Source organism: Mya arenaria, chromosome 7, assembly GCF_026914265.1.
Source record: "Mya arenaria isolate MELC-2E11 chromosome 7, ASM2691426v1".
In the NCBI taxonomy this organism is placed as follows: Eukaryota; Metazoa; Mollusca; class Bivalvia; order Myida; family Myidae; genus Mya; species Mya arenaria.
Window position 1 is genome coordinate 27,179,193 of NC_069128.1, and position 23,864 is coordinate 27,203,056.

At 35.1% G+C, this 23,864-nt stretch overlaps 1 protein-coding gene across 4 annotated transcripts in view; it reads right to left on the minus strand.

Moving 5' to 3' along the window:
• Positions 1 to 20,106, minus strand: part of LOC128240019 (uncharacterized) — a 63,537-nt gene extending 43,431 nt beyond the window's left edge. The window contains exons 1-3 of one of the 4 annotated variants that reach the window (XM_052956502.1): positions 19,669 to 20,106; positions 18,581 to 18,632; positions 16,748 to 16,843 (exon numbers count right to left, since the gene is read on the minus strand). In XM_052956502.1, coding sequence (XP_052812462.1) covers positions 16,748 to 16,843; positions 18,581 to 18,632; positions 19,669 to 19,767 — 247 coding nt within the window. In that variant the 5' untranslated portion in view covers positions 19,768 to 20,106. The remainder of the gene's footprint in view (positions 1 to 16,747; positions 16,844 to 18,580; positions 18,633 to 19,668) is intronic. The other 3 variants (XM_052956499.1, XM_052956500.1, XM_052956501.1) reach the window with 3 other exon arrangements.
• Between the last annotated feature and the right edge of the window lie 3,758 nt (positions 20,107 to 23,864).

Sequence of the window (23,864 nt, forward strand, 5' to 3'; positions counted from 1 at the left end):
CAATCATCGGAGTATTTTTTATCATCGTTTATTGACCCTATTTATCAAATTATATATTCCAATTTGACAGTGAAACATGCGTGTCGTTTTATGAACCCATAGCTATGTCTGCTCATAAAACTTTTGCTAAACCTTGAACATACTAAAATAAATGCCGAGCTATAGATGTGGTGTACATTGCATGAAATAACACAGTACATATACATAAAGTGAGCATATTCAGATTTCTCGCAAAATGAAAGTATCGGTTGATATTTGACATATTCGCAGATTTAGACGTTGTGCATTTTGAATTCCTTTCAATCACTGTGCCAGCTATTTCTATTAAAACAGCTCAACAGCACATATTAAACGAATTGGAAGGACATTTTGAAAAACAGCAATCTTCAGACAGCGAATGTTCTGTTCAAATACCGATTCTCTCTTGCTGTTGTTTGCAACAGGACAGTTAACATCGGGGTTGACGTAAGAACAAGTGTAAACAATGTTTTAGGCTCATCATTTACGGACTGTCTTCTGATTTCGTTGTAATATACCAGTTTTGTGAAATTATATACTCATTGTATAAAGTTTGAAGTATTTTCATTTTTAAATAAATCCAACTTATATATGAATAGACGAAACAATAACGATGTAGGATTTCGGACAAAATGTCAAAAACCCTTATAGTATCCCGTGTGTTTGGATTGAGTTTATAGCCATGTAAACTTGAATCTAAATCATCTGGTGAGAACGTTTTCAACATTCAAATTGAAGGAAGAAAAAAATCAAGCAAAACAAGATCAAATATTGTCAGAAGTCAACTTCTAGTTCCTTGTATTCACCTGTTATATCAAATAAAAATGCGTTTGGTTTTTATTGTGAACATCTGCTACCATAGGCATTCGAATTTACTTAAGTTTCTCATCGTGTTATATATTACTTTGTTCTTTGCTTCTTTTGCCGTGTAGGTAACTTTTGAAATAGGAATATGTTGCTAATTATAATATGAAACTGACCATCGCGTCGGTGCCAAATGACATTTAGATCGTGCTTTGTAGAACTGAGTGACGAGCCATTTTCTTATCTAGCACACTAGGTAAGACGCATTCCCACACATTGACCATTTTGACAACTTTCTTTTTTATCTATTTTTGTCTTCGAATAAATCAATTTTTGGCGTAGATATCTTGAAACCAGTGAAATAATGGGAACAAAATATCAGATTGAAGTTTCTAACATTAACGTTCGTAAAATGATTTTTTATGGCTAAACACGTTACTAACGAAAAAATGCTACTTATCTTTTATCAGCAGTCTTTGTGTCCAGACCTTTACTGATAAGTTGGCTCATTATAAGTAAAAAAAAAAAGAAAAAGGTGCCAAACGACCCATTTGTGAGAGTGCAGCATCATCAGTGCAGCGTTAGCGATTGCGAATACAGCCTTAGCAAATACGTGGCTGTGAGAGTGCAGCATCATCAGTGCAGCGTTAGCGATTGCGAATACAGCCTGAGCGAATACGTGGCTGCGAGATGATATAAAAGACATTTCCGTAAGTGTATGACGTTCCGATACGAACAGAAACGATATTTGATGAAGCCCCTCTTCCCTTTCATTAACTCCCAAATAATATGAGAAAAAGGTAAAAAATACGCCAGAATGCAATTTGCAGATTAAAGACAATGGCTGTCCATGTTGCTTCCATAATCGAAACTTGTATAAGTCAGCCATGTATGATACTGCAATTTATAAAGCGCCGTTGATGTACGTTTGTACCTGTGTGATGTGTTCTGATAGAGGTATGGACACATTAAGTGTGGTCTGCATTCTACTAAACATGGGAGACAAATGCATGGTCAAAATGCTCAACAGGTTTAATGGCATATTTTTCTATTGATTGTACACGTCTATAAGACAAACACATAAAACTAGAGATAAAGTCCTTTGACTTTAAGGGAGTCTGGAAATAATTGACATTGATATTTACATATTGTCTAATTCGAGAATTGTTTTTGTGGTTTTATATAAAATATATTCATGACTTTAGATGAACAAAACTATTTCTCGTTGATAATTTCTTTTATGCTGTTTATGCAACAATAGATTGTTTTTCCGAAGAATGAAGGGCTACGTATGTGGTTATTCGTATAAAGTTTATCAATATATTTAGCGATGGTCTTAATGTCTGAAGTAGAACCAGCATATTATCCTACTCATTACTTTACAGAAACGAAATGCGACGTATTTATATCTCCAATAATAGCTTGTCAATTAATCAGACCTTATTCATTCTCCTAATTGACATTTGCCTTTATTTCAGATCTTGTCTGCACATAATACGGTGAGGATAAACGATTTCAAGAAAACATTGATCCGTTGTCGAACTCATAAAAAAACTGGGGCTATACTTATTGTTTCCTTCCTAATACTGGAAAATAAGATTCTAAATTGTGAGGAAGAAGAGATATACATTCGGTCATTTGTGAATCATAGCTACGTTGTTCAGGACAGTGTCTCCGACAAAACGGACATGAAGGCAGCAGTGCGAGAAACCCACAAATAAGATACCAAACATTTTATCCATTAAATGAACACTTTTAACTTATTTTTATCGTTTAAAAACTTTTTTGTGTGCTTATGAATTTAAAATTGTAATTACATGTAATTCGTTTATACTCAATTGATTTTAAATATAAAAAAAATCGAATGTCAAGGCAATGTTGCTTATTTTATAGTGCAGTCGTACTATCGCTGCCTGGCATTTCCTTGAAGGTCGTTTTTGGTCGAGGAATTCTTCGAATTTCAGACATAATATAACTAACTAGTCTCGATTTAATTTAGACTGCTTATTGTAAGTGAAGGTGCTATACGGTCAAAGCTACACAACTGCCAATAACAAGAAATTACCAAAGTAAGTAATCACAATGTATGGTCAACGCCCTATCGATGGCAATCACAATGTCCGTTTATATAGTCAACTCCACATAGATGCCAACCACAATGTCTGGTCGGACGGTCAACTCCAAACAATGTCAATCACAATGTCTGGTCGGACGGTCAACTCCACATAGATGCCAATCACAATGTCTGGTCGGGCGGTCAACTCCACATAGATGCCAATCACAATGTCTGGTCGGACGGTCAGCTCCACATAGATGCCAACCACAATGTCTGGTCGGACGGTCAACTCCACATAGATGCCAATCACAATGTCTGGTCGGACGGTCAACTCCACATAGATGCCAATCACAATGTCTGGTCGGACGGTCAACTCCACATAGATGCCAACCACAATGTCTGGTCGGACGGTCAACTCCACATAGATGCCAATCACAATGTCTGATCGGACGGTCAACTCCACACAGATACCAATCACAATGTCTGGTCGGACGGTCAACTCCACATATAGATGCCAATCACAATGTCTGGTCGGACGGTCAACTCCACATAGATGCCAATCACAATGTCTGGTCGGACGGTCAACTCCACATAGATGCCAATCACTTTGTCTAACGATGTTAATGATTCTGTATTCAATAACAGAAAAACATGCACACAAAAAATCAAAACGTATGTATAGCGTAAAAGTACAGGCTGAAAAATGTACTTATGCGCAAATGTAAACTGCGTATTGTTATTCTTATTCTTTTCTCTTTGGCAGTTGTACTTCTCCTCAGCAAAACAACATTAAAATAAATTAGATGATACATGAGTCTTATACACATTCCGCCAAAGAACAATTAAATGGTGATAAAACGTTCTTTTTACACACATTCTTGTAAATGAGAGTGCACCACTAGTCAGAACTTCTATTATCTTTTATCTTCTGTTATATTGTGGCAACCACGATAAATGAAAACGCTAACAAATTGAGAGGCTGCAGGTGCGACAGGCCTGATATTAGTTTCTTAAAAATTCTTTCCAAACACAATGAAAATCGCATTCAATCATTATTTTGAGTAGCTAGCCCCAAACTGTAACCAATGAGTGCCTGTCATTACCTAAGAATAGGTAATACTAGTATGTAAATTGGTGAATTTCTAATACAATTAGCGAATTTCATAACACTAACTGATGACTAGGATATATGAACATTGCTTCGCTCATATCTTAACATATTAAACGGAGCTCTTATATCTAAGCATTTATCTTACACCTTATATAACGAAGCGCTTATGTATGACTATTTCTCACACAATCTATATACCGAAGCGCTTATATCTAGCAATTTATCCAGCAATTTCTATAACGAAGCACTCATATATTATTATTTATTAAGCAATATATATATAACTGAGTGTTGATATCTAACCATTAAACCAACTATCTATATAACGGAGCGTTGATATCGAACCATTTTACCAACTATCTATATAAGGGAGCGTTGATATCTAACCATCAAACCAACTATCTATATAACGGAGCGTTGATATCTAACCATCAAACCAACTATCTATATAACGGAGCGTTGATATCGAACCATTTAACCAACTGTCTTTATAACGGAGCGTTGATATCTAACCATTAAACCAAGTATCTATATAACGGGGCGTTGATATCTAACCATTAAACCAACTATCCATATAACGGAGCGTTGATACCTAACTATTAAACCAACTATCTATATAACGGAGCGTTGATATCGAACCATTTAACCAACTATCTATATAACGGAGCGTTGATATCTAACCATTAAACCAACTATCTTTATAACGGAGCGTTGATATCGAACCATTAAACCTACTATCTATATAACGGAGCGTTGATATCGAACCATTTAACCAACTATCTATATAACGGAGCGCTGATATCAAACCATTTAATCTACTATCTATATAACGGAGCGTTGATATCTAACCATTAAACCAACTATCTATATAACGGAGCGTTGATATCTAACCATTAAACCAAGTATCTATATAACAGATGGTTAATTTCTAATTATAAAACCAACTATCTATATAACGGAGCGTTGATATCTAACCATTAAACCAACGATCTATTTAACGGATGGTTGATATCTAATTATCAAAACAACTATCTGTATAACGGAGCGTTGGTATCTAACCATTAAACCTACTATCTATATAACGGAGCGTTGATATCTAACCATTAAACCTACTATCTATATAACGGAGCGTTGATATCTAACAATTAAACCAACTATCTATATAACGGGGCGTTGATATCTAACCACTAAACCAACTATCTATATAACGGAGCGTTGATATCTAACCACTAAACCTACTATCTATATAACGGGGCGTTGATACCTAACCATAAAACCAACTATCTATATCACGGAGCGTTGATATCTTACCGTTAAACCAACTATCTTTATAACGGAGCATTGATATCTAAACACCAGTTCAGCAATCTATATAACGCAGCGCTCGTTTCTGACAAGTTATTAAATATTATAAAACGGAGAGTCGATATCAAACCATTTATCGTTTATATCTAAGTGTTTGTTCAAAAGTCTGTATTACTCATATAACAGAGCGCTTATATAGATCTACATGTTTGTCCAACCGTCTGTATAACGGAGCGCTTATATCTAAGCATTTGTCCAACACTCAATATAACGGGGCGCTTACATCTAAGCACATGTCCAACAATCTATATAACGGGGCGCTTATATCTAAGCACATGTCCAACACTCTTTATATCGGGGCGCTTATATCTAAGTACTTGTCCAACGCTCTATATAACGGGGCGCTTATATCTAAGCACATGTCCAACAATCTATATGACGGGGTGCTTATATCTAAGTACTTGTCCAACGATCTATATAACAGGGCGCTTATATCTAAGCACATGTCCAACAATCTATATAACGGGGCGCTTACATCTAAGTACTTGTCCAACAATCTATATAACGGGGAAGCACATCTAAGTACTTGTCCAACAATCTATATAACGGGGCGCTTACATCTAAGTACTTGTCCAACAATCTATATAACGGGGAAGCACATCTAAGTACTTGTCCAACAATCTATATAACGGGGCGCTTACATCTAAGTACTTGTCCAACAATCTATATAACGGGGAAGCACATCTAAGTACTTGTCCAACAATCTATATAACGGGGCGCTTATATCTAAGCACATGTCCAACAATCTATATGACGGGGCGATTATATATAAGCACTTGTCCAACACTCTATATAACGGGGCGCTTATATATAAGCACATGTGCAACAATCTATATGACGGGGCGCTTACATATAAGCGTTTTTCCAACACTCTATAAAACGGAGCACTTATATCTAAGCATCTAAGTACTTGTCCAACACGCTTTATAACGGGGCGCTTATATCTAAGCACTTGTCCAACACTCTATGTAACGGGGCGCTTACATCTAAGTACTTGTACAACGCTCTTTATAACGGGGCGCTTACATCTAAGCACATGTCCAACAATCTATATGACGGGGAGCTTATATATAAGCACTTGTCCAACGCTCTATATAACGGGGTGCTTACCTCTAAGCACTTGTCCAACGCTCTTTATAACGGGGTGCTTACATCTAAGTACTTGTCTAACGCTCGTTATAACGGGGCGCTTACATCTAAGTACTTGTCCAACGCTCTTTATAACGGGGGGCTTACATCTAAGCACTTGTCCAACGCTTTTTATAACGGGGCGCTTACATCTAAGCACTTGTCCAACGTTTTTTATAACGGGGCGCTTACATCTAAGCACTTGTCCAACGCTCTTTATAACGGGGCGCTTACATCTAAGCACATCTCCAACGCTCTTTATAATAGGGCGCTTACATCTAAGTACTTGTCCAACGCTCTTTATAACGGGGTGCTTACATCTAAGTACTTGTCCAACGCTCTTTATAACGAGGCGCTTACATCTAAGTACTTGTCCAACGCTCTTTATAACGAGGCGCTTACATCTAAATACTTGTCCAACGCTCTTTATAACGAGGCGCTTACATCTAAGCACTTGTCCAACGCTCTTTATAACGGGGCGCTTACATCTAAGCACTTTTCCAACGCTCTTTATAACGGGGCGCTTACATCTAAGTACTTGTCCAACGCTCTTTATAACGGGGCGCTTACATCTAAGTACTTGTCCAACGCTCTTTATAACAGGGCGCTTACATCTAAGTACTTGTACAACGCTCTTTATAATGATGCGCTTACATCTAAGCACTTGTCCAACGCTCTTTATAACGAGGCGCTTACATCTAAGCACTTGTCCAACCAACGCTCTTTATAACGGGACGCTTACATCTAAGCTCTTACATCTAAGTACTTGTCCAACGCTCTTTATAACAGGGCGCTTACATCTAAGCACTTGTCCAACGCTCTTTATAACGGGGCGCTTACATATAAGCACTTGTCCAACTCTTTTTATAACAGGGCGCTTACATCTAAGTACTTGTCCCACACATCTAAGCACTTGTCCAACGCTCTTTATAATGGGGCGCTTACATCTAAGTACTTGTCCAACACTCTTTATAATGGGGCGCTTACATCTTAGTACTTGTTCAACACTCTTTATAATGGGGCGCTTACATCTAAGTACTTGTCCAACGATATTTATAACGGGGCGCTTACATCTAAGCACTTGTCCAACGCTCTATATAACAGGGCGCTTTCATCTAAGCACTTGTCCAACGCTCTTTATAACAGGGCGCTTACATCTAAGCACTTGTCCAACGCTCTTTATAATGGGGCGCTTACATCTTAGTACTTGTCCAACACTCTTTATAACAGGGCGCTTTCATCTAAGCACTTGTCCAACGCTCTTTATAACAGGGCGCTTTCAGCTAAGCACTTGTCCAACGCTCTTTATAACAGGGCGCTTTCATCTAAGCACTTGTCCAACGCTCTTTATAACAGGGCGCTTACATCTAAGTACTTGTCCAACACTCTTTATAATGGGGCGCTTACATCTAAGCACTTGTCCAACGCTCTTTATAACGGGGCGCTTACATCTAAGTACTTGTCCAACGCTCTTTATAACAGGGCGCTTACGTCTAAGTACTTGTCCAACTCTCTTTATAACAGGGCGCTTACATCTAAGCACTTGTCCAACGCTCTTTATAACGGGGCGCTTACATCTAAGCACTTGTCCAACGCTCTTTATAACAGGGCGCTTACAACTAAGTACTTGTCCAACTCTCTTTATAACAGGGAGCTTACATCTAAGCACTTGTCCAACGCTCTTTATAACGGGGCGCTTACATCTAAGCACTTGTCCAACGCTCTTTATAACATTGCGCTTTCATCTAAGCACTTGTCCAACGCTCTTTATAACGGGACGCTTACATCTAAGCTCTTACATCTAAGTACTTGTCCAACGCTCTTTATAACAGGCCGCTTACATTTAAGCACTTGTCCAATGCTCTTTATAACGGGGCGCTTACATATAAGCATTTGTCCAACCCTCTTTATAACAGGGCGCTTACATCTAAGTACTTGTCCCACACATCTAAGCACTTGTCCAACGCTCTTTATAATGGGGCGCTTACATCTAAGTACTTGTCCAACACTCTTTATAATGGGGCGCTTACATCTTAGTACTTGTCCAACACTCTTTATAATGGGGCGCTTACATCTAAGTACTTGTCCAACGATATTTATAACGGGGCGCTTACATCTAAGCACTTGTCCAACGCTCTTTATAACAGGGCGCTTTCATCTAAGCACTTGTCCAACGCTCTTTATAACGGGGCGCTAACATCTAAGCACTTGTCCAACGCTCTTTATAATGGGGCGCTTACATCTAAGTACTTGTCCAACACTCTTTATAACGGGGCGCTTTCATCTAAGCACTTGTTTAACGCTCTTTATAACAGGGCGCTTTCAGCTAAGCACTTGTCCAACGCTCTTTATAACAGGGCGCTTTCATCTAAGCACTTGTCCAACGCTCTTTATAACAGGGCGCTTACATCTAAGTACTTGTCCAACACTCTTTATAATGGGGCGCTTACATCTAAGTACTTGTCCAACGCTCTTTATAACGGGGCGCTTACATCTAAGCACTTCTCCAACGCTCTTTATAACAGGGCGCTTACATCTAAGTACTTGTCCAACTCTCTTTATAACAGGGCGCTTACATCTAAGTACTTGTCCAACGCTCTTTATAACGGGGCGCTTACATCTTAGTACTTGTCCAACACTCTTTATAATGGGGCCCTTACATCTAAGTACTTGTCCAACGCTATTTATAACGGGGTGCTTACATCTAAGTACTTGTCCAACATGCTTTATAACGGGGCGCTTACATCTAAGTACTTGTCCAACGCTCTATATAACGGGGCGCTTACATCTAAGTACATATGTAACGCTCTTTATAACGGGGCGCTTACAGCTAAGCACATATGTAAGGCTCTTTATAACGGGGCGCTTACATCTAAGTACTTGTCCAACGCTATTTATAACGGGGCGCTTACATCTAAGTACTTGTCCAACCCTCTATATAACGGGGCGCTTACATCTAAGTACTTGTCCAACGCTCTTTATAACAGGGTGCTTACATCTAAGTACTTGCCCAACACTCTATATAACAGGGCGCTTACATCTAAGCGTTTGTCTTACACAGTGTATAACAAAGCACTCACATCTAACCATTTATCCAACACTGTATATAACGATGTACAACTTTAATTATAGTTGTCAACTTTCTGCGTGCTATCTTAAAGTATAACGATGCCATTAAAAGTCCGTTAGAATACCATTAGGTTATTTGCAAATTTGATCGCCAAGACCTTGAAAAGACTAGCGGTTTAAATGAGATATTGATGATGCGTCATGTCTGCATAAAATAAATTAGATGTCACCGACAGATAAACGTTTTACGAAGGTCACAGTCGTTAAATCTAGGAAACCACACTTTCAATGTCCTAAAAGTCTGCTTCCGTATGAAGGAGGACGTTACATAACTATAAAGTATCTTTCATATAATTTATAATCAATATAATTAATAATAATAAGATTTTTTTTATCAAAAGCGGTTAGAATCCAGCCAAATTTGAGGTCATTTTTTATATCTTTTTTAAATATCTGGCTAGGCTGAAAAATCATGATCTGCAAACAGACTGTTTATTGCATGCCATATTATATTTACAATACATGTTGCACTAGCTCAATACAAATGTATTTAGCTAGCGCCCGAGATCGCCGTTTAAAGTTAACGCAATTGACTGCTCTCCTTAATCTCATGTAAGGCCATAATAAAATAATTGCTAGATTTTCAATATTTTTTTAATAGGGTCGGGGGTGACATTATGTTTTTTTCTTAGATGACTGTTTCATCGTTGAATATGAGTTCATGCTCCTTCTTATTCCATAAGGGATCATATATATGTGTTTCTAGACGAACCACGAACACGATCGTAAAAATTCTCCTTTTTTACATGTCGAAACCGTAGGCATGAATTGACGCCGTTCTCGGACAATACCGGACCGATTCAGACCCTAGTTCAACATTTTTATTTGAGTCAATAGAAGAAAAGGGCAGATTAAGATGAACTTCTAGCAATTAATCTATAACCGCTTAATTGATCTAAATAAATCGACCAGGAATCTGTGAACATGGTAAACGGCAATTGTATATTTACAGATATTTATATTCTTTTAATATAAACTTATATTTCTTTTACAAAAAATAACATCGTTTAAGATATTTGCAAATAACTCGAAGCTATTCAACTATTCAAAGTGTTTGTACTAGAGTGGATTAAAGGCGATTGGATGTGTTTTCCTAGTTTCAAATTTCCGTATTGTCACAAAGAAACTGTAATACTTTATCGATTACTTCCGATTGATCTTTTAAATATTAAGAAAAGATAATCTTACCTTTCCTTTAGAGAAACCAAATTATGAACATGAAGTCCTTAATTTAGTTCAATCTGACAACTTCTCTAAAGGTTTAATGACAGATAATCAATAATCAGATTAATATTTTTACTACTTCAGTCAATCACTACTTTAAAGATTCCGTTTGGCGGAATCGATACGCCTCCCTTTTTTCTTTACATTAAAATTTGTTTGTAATACATGTTTCTGATTTGGAAAGCAACACTTGTTTAAAGCAATTTAAAAGTAAATGTTTCCCCATATTCACCTCAAGTCATGAAGTGTAAGAACGGCCATTTCAGCTTTAACTAGTTCGAACGCAGCATAATACGATGATGAATGGTTTAAAATATGAGTTAAAGGAATGTCAGATTATAAGTATATTTCATGGCCGCTCATCCCAACTCGAGCGTAATTTTGTAGCGGAGACGAGGTTTACCGAGTTTCCGCAGAACACTGCGCGAGGGTTGGAATCTTACACGAGCGGCTACGGTAGATGCTTTTTTTCCCACCTCAGATAAACAAAATTAAGCAAAAATGATTTTTTTTGCTGGAACTCTTTGGTGCGTAGTGAAAATAAATGCTTATGGATATGTGATAATCCGTGTTTGTCATGGACATGCTCGCAGTGATTCAGATCATGTTAATAATCAAATCGGTCTTTAAATAGTTCTGAGGAGAGTGAAGCATTATTTCTTGAAAGGTGCGTGAAAACTTTTTATGGAGACATTTAAAGCAAGAAATAATTAATTAACATTCTAAATATTGACAAGGTTTCTATGATGCTACAGACGACAGTCTTCAACAAGGGAGGTAATTACAATGTGATGACCATTAAAAAAGAGTTCCATACGGGTACTTGTTTCATCTTTGACGGTGGGCGAGATAAGAATTTGTAGCATGGTTAAATATTTGGATCTACTTATCTGAGGTGGAAGAAAGATTAATCCCAACCCGAGCGTAGCTTTTTTTGCGGTAACGAGGTTTACAGAGTTTCCGCAGAACACTCTGCGCGAGGGTTAGGATGAACCTTTATTTTTACAAAAGTGACCACATTCTCTAGCCAAAGTTAAACATCATGAAGTAAAAATGTATTTTTGCGTTGGAACTCTTTTGTGCCTAACGAGAAAAAGAAGTTCCACACGAGTCCTCTTTTATCATTACTAATGAGATAGATAATGATTTCCAGCATGGCCAAAAAATGAATCAACTTATATGGGGTGGGAGAATAACGATTTCCCGGAAAGGCCGATCAACTGGACATATAAAATTTACATAAGAGACTAAGACCACGCCTATATTATTTTTTGTTCCACGGACTTCGGGCAGAAACGTGGAGCGATCGAAAACATCAATCAATAGTTGGTCTTAATTTACAAGTTGAAAGGCGACCTTTGTGTATATTCGTGTAAAACTTATCAATATATTAAGCGATGGTCTTAAAATCTGAATGAGAAGCAGCACAAAAGCATATTCATTATTTCACAGAAACGAAGAGCCACGTATCTCTCCACTGGTAGTTTGTCAATAAATCAGACCTTATTCATTCGCCTAATTGACATTTGCCTTTTATTTGGATCTTGTCTGCATATCATATGGTGAAGATAAACGATTTCAAGAAAACATTGATTCGCTTACCTCATAACAACTGGGGCTATCCTAACTGCTTTCTCGCTCATACTGGTAAATAAGTGTCTAAATCGTTGGAAAGAAGAGACTTGTATACTTTCATTTGCAAATCATAGCTACGTTGTACGGGACATTGTCTCCAACATATCGGGCATGAAGGCAGCATGCGAGATAGCCATAAACAAGCATACATATTCTAAGGTTAGCATTGTACCAACACCACAGGAAGGGGGATGTATGATTGCCAGGCATCGAATCAATGCGGTTTTGTAGCATTGGTCATTGAACCCTTGGGAGTATTCGAACACATTCTCACTAGCCATCGTAATAAACGCGTCATCTTGTTTGGTAAATAAAAAAGGTCTACAACACAGTATACTTTGAGGTTAAGATAAGGCTTTTTCTCCATAAAATGTTTTGCATTGAGTTGAAGGGCAATTTCATATGATTTCCGTCAAACTTATACGTTTTCGTTGGTTTCTTGGTATTGTTTTTAAATGACTATTAATTAATGGAGCGCTCATATCTTATCTTTTTACCAACAACACTCTGTATAACGGAGCGCTCATATCTTATCTTTTTACCAACAACACTCTTTATAACGGAGCGCTCTTATCTTATCTTTTAACCAACAACACTCTATATAACGGAGCGCTCATATCTTATCTTTTTACCAACAACACTCTATATAACGGAGCGCTCATATCTTATCTTTTTACCAACAACACTCTATATAACGGAGCGCTCATATCTTATCTTTTTACCAACAACACTCTATATAACGGAGCGCTCATATCTTATCGTTTTACCAACAACACTCTATATAACGGAGCGCTCATATCTTATCTTTTTACCAACAACACTCTATATAACGGAGCGCTCATATCTTATCTTTTTACCAACAACACTCTATATAACGTAGCGCCCATATCTATCTTTTATAACATATCTATATTTTATAACGGAGCGCTCATATCTTATCTTTTAACCAACAACACTCTATATAACGGAGCGCTCATATCTTATCTTTTAACCAACAACACTCTATATAACGTAGCGCTCATATCTTATCTTTTAACCAACAACACTCTATATAACGGAGCGCTCATATCTTATCTTTTAACCAACAACACTCTATATAACGGAGCGCTCATATCATATCTTTTTACCAACAACACTCCATATAACGGAGCGCTCATATCTTATCTTTTTACCAACAACACTCTATATAACGGAGCGCTCATATCTTATCTTTTTACCAACAACACTCTTTATAACGGAGCGCTCATATCTTATCTTTTAACCAACAACACTCTATATAACGTAGCGCTCATATCATATCTTTTTACCAACAACACTTTATATAAAGGAGCGCTCATATCTTATCTTTTTACCAACAACACTTTATATAACGGAGCGCTCATATCTTATCTTTTTACCAACATTCTATATAATGGAGCGCTCTTATCTTTTAACTATCACTCTATATAACGGAGCGCTCTTATCTTATCTTTTAACCATCACTCTTTACAACGGATTGCCCATATCTATCTTTTATAACGTAGCGCCCATATCTATCTTTTATAACATATCTATATTTTATAACGTAGCGCCCATATCTATCTTTTATAACATATCTATATTTTATAACGTAGCGCCCATATCTATCTTTTATAACATATCTATATTTTATAACGTAGCGCCCATATCTATCTTTTATAACATATCTTTATTTTATAACGTAGCGCCCATATCTATCTTTTATAACATATCTATATTTTATAACGTAGCGCCCATATCTATCTTTTATAACGTAGCGCCCATTTTTATCCAATTCTTTGTATAACGGAGCGGCACACCTAACCATTTAACCTACATTATACAAAACAGTTCGATTATAACTAGTAATTAAACCAATAATTCGTATATCGGAGCGCTCATATCTAACCGTTTGCCACACACTCTCTGTTTAACTATAAATGTTTCGGGTCTGTGTGTGGTATCTCAAATCCTAACGATGTAATAAGAACTTCTTTATAATGGTATTAGTCTGGTTGCAAATTTTATCGGTGAAACCTTGGAATAACTTGCGGTTTAAAAGAGAAATTTATTATGCATAATGTGTGCAGAAGAAACAAAATTAGGTATTCCTGACAGATAAACATTTTACATAGAACAGTCGTTAAGCCGAAGTACCGCACTTTTAACATCTTTCGTACGCAAGAGAAAGTTACAAAACTATAATGTTTCACTGAAATAATAGGAAGACTTTTTATGAAATTGGTTAGGTTTTACCTTAATTATAGGTCTTATTTCTTCTGGATTTAAAAGCCAGATATGCTCTGTTCCTAGTTTAACGCGTTTTATTATTTTTTTAATGTTCTTCCATTAAAAAAAAAAAAGCAATTATAGAGGAAATTTTGCCCCAATGACTCTTCATAAGTTCGGCCTTTTCGGCGTTACCTAGTTTGAACGCACCCGAATACAATGTTGAATGGATTAAAATATGGTTTGAATGTATGTATGATATTTGATTTAAGTTTAAGCATTCCTGTTAGTCAAGCTTCTGACTGCTTTGACCAAAGTGCCAATAACTTACATAAAGACATTAACAAGTACATATTTGGATAGTCAAAATCATTGATTTCATACTCTCCGAATTCAGGCCTTCGTAATAAACATTGCCAGGTTCATCGAATTCAGACCATCCTTCAATTCGCAATCTTATATCTGTTAAGTGTCATATAGAAAACAAATGTAAGAACAGTTTTGATATTAATTTTATATTAATAAGAAAAACATATCAAATGAAATCTCTCGACGGAAGACGATCAAATTTCTCGAAACAGACCATCATCTATGGATCTGTAGACTGGAATTAATGAGAGTTATTAAAACTGGTTGGCATGAAGCAGAACACATGCATCAATATAACATAATATCTCCAACGGATTCAAAATTAATTGTTTCATGTTTGAATGGGTAACATCATTGACTACGCTGGTATAATTCAAACACTGACATTTGTGTGAAAATGAAATGTCCAGGTTTGAATCCATGCATGGACCATAATCAATTGCTCTCACTATATATGCCCCCAGAGGAAACATGACAGGCATAGTACTAAATAACAATTGCAAATTAATAGCTATTCCGATTTTCACTGATTGGTATTGGCATCAAGTTACAACCCCTGGTATTATGTAGCTGTCTTCCAGAAAGTGATTTACAAGAATAGGTTGGTCGATCACAAACAAGACACTGTACACTAGGGTTTTTCGGTTTTTTTTTAGTTTTTTTTTATATCTTATTTCGATTTAACTAGTTATCTGTATATATAAAACATGAAATTCAATTTTCAGTTGAGTGTAAAAAGGATTTTGTCTATAATGCATCTTGTATCTGCTATTATAGTATCTCTTTTTTTAGATATATATTTAATTTCCATCGAACGTATGATAGTGTATTAAAATAGGCTCTTACCGCCTCTTATAATTAATATAAGAACTGTTATGTGTTTTATTACACTAGAAATATTTATATAGCTTTGATACGAATGCATATAAAGCTATGAAGAATGAACTTGATTAGAAGTAAGTGCATGCTTGATTTTCAGAAAACTTACATCTTGAAATATGTCTTTCATCGGTTGCCAACAAGAATGCATTGTTTCGGAATTTCTGAGGTATAAATTGCCAGATTGCCAACCCATGGTTAATTATTACCTTAGGAGCACCTGCCGTATTAATTGATCTATTTTGACATAAAGCTTCATATTAGCATGTTGTATGTAATTGTATCAGACAAAGTAGATAGCTAGCGGCATATATCAAGGAATTGTGTGTATGCTGAATAGAAGTGATCCCTCGAAATGCACGTAGTGCTAAACGTTTAGAAAACTTGTGTGTTAAAGTACAAACACTCAAGTGGAATGTGTCCAGCCTTGAATAATGATAATATTTGCAATTCTTAAGAACGATAAAATTGTCTTCTCTTCACCATTTGCATGATCTTGTATTTTTGTTCACAGATTCCCCTTATCGCAATATTTACCTTTATCAAATACATATTTCAAATATATGTTGACTGGCCCAACATTTACTGTACAATCAAACTGTGTCAATCAACCAGGTGTTTGACCAATACTGTGATTTTATATGAAAAACAACAACACGTGTATGTATTTTGAACCTTTTTCCCCCTGGGACAACTGTAAAATATCGCAATATGCTATCCACAAGCTGCAATCCATATTATGGCCACTTGTCAATTATATTAATGCATATGCCGGGAAAATATAGATGGTCTAAATGCCATACCTTTAATATCTTCTGGTAAGATGGTCAGTTGTATGGTGGAATTGTTGACACATGGTTCTCGGGATAACGATACTGTCGAACTCGGTGTTGAGAAACCTGTCAACAATAATAATGACATTTTTCATGGGAGAATATGAAACACAATGCTATTCTGTACATCTAAGTATAGTATGGAACTCGCATGACATGTTTTATGAAGCATGGTCAGAATCGCAATATGCTCTAGCAACTCCGGGGAAAACAAAGTACCATACCACCAAGACCAAATCGAGGGGTGTTGAGTGCCACTTGGAACAATTTCGCTTTTCCCCTTTGAATGCTTACTCAGTATGTACATTATAAACAAGAATTATGCTATACTATAACAAGTCAATCACCATTCATGTTAACGTTTATAAGTGTCCATGTTTCGCCTGTTTATCATGGTTTCTTTCTCTTCTTCCCAGTATCAAATAATAATGTAGTTTGTCTTAATTTGTTTTATGTCATCTTCTTTTTTGTATACTAAATTATTCTTTGTAAAACCTTACGACCGTAACATAACAAACTCCGTAACCGAATACCATCTATAAACTCCTGTTCGAAGTGGTCCATTATGTGATTACTCCGATATTGTAAAGTAATCACGCAATCTTATGTCAATCTGACATTCCATAATTGTGATATTAATAAAATTGATTGGGTCTTTTATGTTAACATTGATTAGTTCTGAAATCAAAACCTTGCTGTATAATGTTTAAAAAACATTTGAATTAAAGTATCTTTCATTTGTCTGAATTTATTAATTTGGCATGTTCCTTGCTGTTTATTGGTGTATTTATCTATGTACCAACATTTATGTATATGTTTATCAGATATTCAATGCCAATGAACAAAACGGTTCGTGTATTTCCTAATTTTTCATTTCATGGTTTGAAAACAACTTACTCTATACCCTAAATCAGTATGATTGGTAAATTGTTAAAGCTGCACTCTTACACATTAACCATTGTGACAAATTTTATATTTTTTGTCTTGAAATGGGCCATTTTTTGCATAAATATCTATCAACCAGTGAATTCAGACTGCTGCCAAAAGATCAGTTGGCCGATTTTCATATTATCGTTCGAAAATTAATGTTTTTGGGCTAAAAGCGTTACGAACGCTTTAAGAAAAATGCATAAATTATCAATTTTTGAACATAAATGTGGAAACGTCTCGTTCCAAAACAAAACAAAAAAAGTTGTCAAACGTTTCACTTTGCGAGAGTGCAGCTTTAAACATCTTTAAAGACTAACCAACACTTAAGTGATAGAGAAAATTCGGAAAGCAATTTGATAGCAGGATTCTGAAGCTCTGTGTCTGGACAATTCATTACACCTTCCCAACAAAAATATCTCAAGTTGAGATGTTTTTCCACCAAATTGCATGGGTATATATTAATGATCACTCCCTAAAATAAATGAACAATACCTCATAACGTCAGTTGTGTTATTCTTTCCCAAAGGTTAAGCAAAACATAATTTGAGACATATTTAATTTAAAATTGAACAAACTACCTATAAAATAACAAGTTATTATGGCAACCTGTTCCGAATCATAAAATCATTTCTGATAAAGCAACACTGAATGAAACACATTTATCATAAAACTGACTACCTGTATATTTATTACATCTCAGGGCAATCTGTTTAGAATCATGGACTCATTTCAGATTAAGCAAAAAGGAATAAAACAACATATTTTTTATAAAATATACCTGTAAAATTTCTACTTGACAGGGACATCTGCAGAATAAGAAAATCAATTCATATTAGGCAAGAATGAACTAGATATAGCTGTTATAACACTTACCAGTAATGTTCCTGCTCCTCATTTCTATCTGCTCAGAATCACCATCTGCATTCTGAAACAAACATACATGAAATGTATTCAGGAAATGTTAGTATTTCTGCTATATGTTAAATATATTGGAGCTATATTTCTTTCTATTTGCAATTTAACGTGAAATCACCACATACTGTGCACCAATGTGGGTCTATTATAGACACCATTTTCTCAGTAACTCAGTTATTCAATTTGTCTTTCATTTTTACCAATGGACGTAACTATATTACATAATGCATCCTTCGCTCTATACATTTTTTCTTATCTTCGCTATCTCATGTTTCTGGTCAACTCGGTATTAATGCTGGTCCGAATCAACCAACATAATAACTTTATCAAATGTACAACGTTTTTTATCATTAAATAAAAAGGGTCATTTCAATAACAATATCTCGTATTTCCTAAATGCCGTCTTATTTGCTCTATTGATCCACAGCTGTGAACACCGTCTTGATTAAATCCTAACAAGTTCACAGCTCGTTTTATGTAAGACACAATCTTGGCTCAGAGCAATCACGTTTTATGTCTAGTCATATCTTTATATTAATTGCCATGTTAATTTTGGGATATTATGAATATAAACAACTTTGTATTGAAAGAATTGTGATAAAAAGTCAATATAAAATATCGAACTATTAATAGACTCGGTTATGTTCGGTTATGTTGCATTTATTTTTAGGGGAAAGTAGAGCAGAAAAAAACCTTTAAATTATGCGGCTTAATGTATTTATAGGTAAAATTCCATATAGTAAATGTGATGCTTTCACTAAGCTTATATAATGAAAAAGGGTTGCAACAGGAGATTATCGCATGCTAAATGAATATCAAGTATGTATAAAATTCCATTTAAAATAAATAAAAACATAACGTTTATATTGTTTTACTATGTTGCATAGAACATTTGATTAAAGTAACGTCTTTCATGTTAAAAACACAAAACTGTTATCATTGTACTACATAGTCGTATACATGCTGTTATTTTCCCATACAAACAATTACTTACTTAGTTGAAAAGATTAAACATAACTTCCTGTTAAGTGAGCAAAATATCTTACCAAAACCAGTGTACATATTCCCTCATTCGCAAAATTAATATCCAATATAGCAGCCCATATCCAGAAGAAAAATATAATCACTTTTTCACACTGTGGCATATTAAACCGATTTATCTATTTCCACTTCACTCTATATCCATAAATAATAATGAAACGTTTGAAAGCCACTGAACTGTACAGGCAATTTTAACACATAAAGTTACAAATGAATCTTAACTCATACGCGTGAAACCTACTGTGCAATATATAATGCCCTGTGTGTTTTGTGTTCTCAATTTACGTTTCTTCTTAATTAACCAGGACGTTTTGTTATCCTTCCAATAGTTAGATTATCTCTTCTTTTAAACTTCAAATCGTCTTTCAGTACGTTAGGTTCAATCAATATAGCCAGGGTACTCTATAAGATAGATACTACGTGCATGCAAATCTTTTCTCATCGCAATTTAGCAATAATCCATTCGTCTATACGATCGGTACTTGGATTCAAATTTAACCAATTAAAGCTTTATAAATTAAACATCAATCATGTGCTCTATTATAAACTCACCAAGACGTTCACTGCTAGCATAACCCTATATGACACTGCTACAACAGTTCATAAAGATATAACGTATTCTATTATTGTAGTGTGCACACAGGTTAATAACGTTATATAGATCATTATCTGCTGAGGTACAGTTGAATAGTTGTCTGTGCTGTCGGGTCATTTACTAACCCCGTAACTTGTGGTGTAGATTCTAAAGGGATAGTTACACGAGTGTTATTAAAAAACATGGAAGTTTAGAAGGTATTTTGTTAATCAACAACAGGCAATCATGCCTAGCCCAATATCCGACCACAGCAGAGAAGACACGAATGATATACAATAGACAAGTCCGCTTAGTTATCGATACTATGAGAGAAAACCTATAACTCCGATTTTGCGAAAGAGTGCACGTAAACATTGTAACTGAATGATAGTCGAATGCCTCGTTGAATTATAAACTTAAAGTATCAAAAAAATGCGGCATCTACACGAATACTAACTGAAACTCACAGAATCCTTCTGTTGTGATTCTGCAAGCCGTTCCTTCACGTGAGCGGTAACGTGGAGTGATACACAAGTTGCTTGCAACCTGTCGTTTTAAAGGAAATGATCTTAATTGATATCTCGATCGTTCAAGACATGATATGCAAGTACTATCAAAGAGATATACATATGTTGTCTCAATTTATTTAGTATACATTTTGATTTAGCACAGTTATTTTACATTTCTGAAGTTCCAAGACATTTTCTGGAAATATTAAAGAGGTATAGTCAAATCTATGTTTGCAATTTTTATTATAATTATCTTACTTCTGTGATTTCGCAAGACATTTTGCCAAGTTATGTCGTAGTCATTTTTTTATACTAGTAACCTAAAGAAAAGTAGTTAAACTTATTTTAATTCTATCTAATTGTTCAATTGGGTTAACTTTTACATAGAGTTAAACCCATTGTTTAAAGCTGCACTCTCACAGATTTACCAATTTTACAACTTTTTACTTTTTGTCTTGGAAAGAGCAATTTTTTGCGTAAATATCTGCAAACCAAAAATATAAGATTGCTGACAAAAAATCAGATCGTAGATTTTTATATTTCCGTTCGAGAAATAATGTTGTATGGCCTAAGCCGTTACTAACGGTTTAAGTAAAATGCATAAAAGATCAACTTTTGAACTGAAATATAAAAATCTGCGATCTAATTTTTGTCAGCAGTCTTATTTAACAGGTTTCCATGGATTTTCGCAAAAATTGGCTCATTCCAAAACAAAACTCAAAAAAGTTGTCAAAACGTTTAATCTGTGAGAGTGCAGCTTTAAAGTCTTTTTCTTGCTAATTCATTTTAGTTTTAAAAAGAAAGCATGGCACCTTTACATTGTCGTTAATATTGGACCTTAAGCTGCCAATTGACCATGCTCCCCCAAGGAGCAATGTTGAAGGTTGTTATATTCGTAAAGCTTAAGCAAAACACCACAAAATGAGATGTGTTAACGCTCTGAGGGAGAGGGCATAAGTGTGTAACGGACATTTAAACTGCGTTACCCTAGGTAGTTTTTTAAGTTTTATCTGTATTATTTCTTTCATGCATAATGACCGTTAATGAGATAAAAAGTCGGTAAATTATAGTTCTTAAGTTCTGTGAAAGTTTTTTAATAATTCAAACCGCACGAATTGGTGTAAATTACGTTACTGTGAGAATGTAACAAAAAAGCAACGTCTTCATTTAGTAACAGTATCAACATTAGCTTACTGCCGCCATGTAGGGCATCCCTTGAAATGCATGATCACGGGGTCAACTATCAAGTATATGTCTGGCAACACTCCCATAAAAAATACCCACTACGACTTCGAGATATAAAATAAAGTGGTTGGAGTTGAGTTGTATCGAAAACTTGTGGACAATTGGAAACATTGTTTCACAAGAAATTATTAAAAGCGTGTGTACTAGTAAAAAAGGAAATTATATTTTTTTGGTTACGTAAACTTCAATTTACAGATGCAGTAGTATATCCGTTTTAGAATGTAATTGATATTTCTAGTCCATTAACATTAAACATTTAGGAGTGTGATGTTATGATTTATCTAGTCAAAATGTAAAGTCATATTATTTAAATTTGAAGAAAAGTATTTAATATGCAGATTGGTATTTTTTGTCACGCACCTTCAGATTTTGAAGTTGCTCATTTTTGCAATTAAATTCTGCATAACATATTAGAGTTGTGATGTGAAAAGTGTTTAATCAATAAATCTAGTGATTTTTTAAAGGTTGTTTGTAACGTATTTTTTTACAAATTAATTTATTCCACATGCACATTCATCATAATATGTGATTGGTTTTCTTAAAAATGTTGAATGTATGCTTTTGTGCCGTGAAAAAGGATCATTGTGTAGATAGGAATGCAACATGACGACAAAATGTTCACTGTAGGTATTATTTTTTTAATATTCATAAACAGGCAACTTACTTTTCTTTTGATGTGATATATATATAACACATTTTATAGAACAACAAAAATAGTGAGATTAGCTTAATCTTGTTATAAGAGACTGAAGAAGTTTCGAGAAAATGGGGCCAGAACTATCTGAAGTTTAACGTCTAATTAAAGTTTTCACCACATTCAAATCAATGCATATTTTGTTATGCAAGTTTTGAAGTAACGTAAATTACAGTATAGTGCGCATGAAACATCTTCCTTGTTAGCTGAAAAATTGCTGAGTTTAATTACGTTAAATATTATTGAATTAAAACAGTTTTCTATACTTTTTCTTTGCAGGCTTTTTAAACGGAGCTCGGGTAACATTTGAACTATTTTGCATTGTCAAAACATTATATTACTCAACATCTGCTTAATCTTACCAGTTAACTTTCTATACTAAAATATACACTTGTTACAGGAAATATACATTGAAATCTTTCTTATTAACATGAATTAGAGACGCATTGTTTAACAACTTTATTATGTGATAAATTGTAATAATTAAAAGAACTGACATCAAAAGTGACGCAAAAATAAAACAAAAAACAAATCATTTTTAGTAATCGTTTTTCCGATATGAACAAGACTGACAATACGGCTTATAACGCACAAGTAAGTCGAGCTTTTGCATTATTGGAATAATCAAATGATACTCACATTTAAGTACATTTGTAGTAACATTCTTGTATTTACAGTAACTACTATCATCGGGCCATCATTTATACGAAAGTCCTGTGCCCGTTATGACTAACGGCATGAGCCTAGGTTTGAGACTTAGACTCAGAAAAGGGAAAAATGCTATAACTGGAATTGATTATGATCAAAAGTGGTGTATCAGGTATAAATACTCTGTTCCACAATCAAAAACAGATTATTTTTGTCAAAATTAGTTGTCAATACATACATATTGGAACTTTAAGAATTCAGTCTTCATATCCCGAGTCTCAAGCTCAGAGTCAGGAATTTGGTGATTACGGCCTAAGACCTGCATAATGACATGTTATAAGTAGTTTTTGGTTGTCCTTAGAAATACTTTGAGTAGTTTTTATAGAAAACTTGAGGTTGTAGATTTGCGAACACTTCATTGGTATCAAATACCGTTTGTGTGCAAATCTAGAAAATATTTTTTAAACTATCTTACATTTAATAAGTCATAACAGACAGCCTTCTCACATCCCTATGTTTTATCGATTGTAG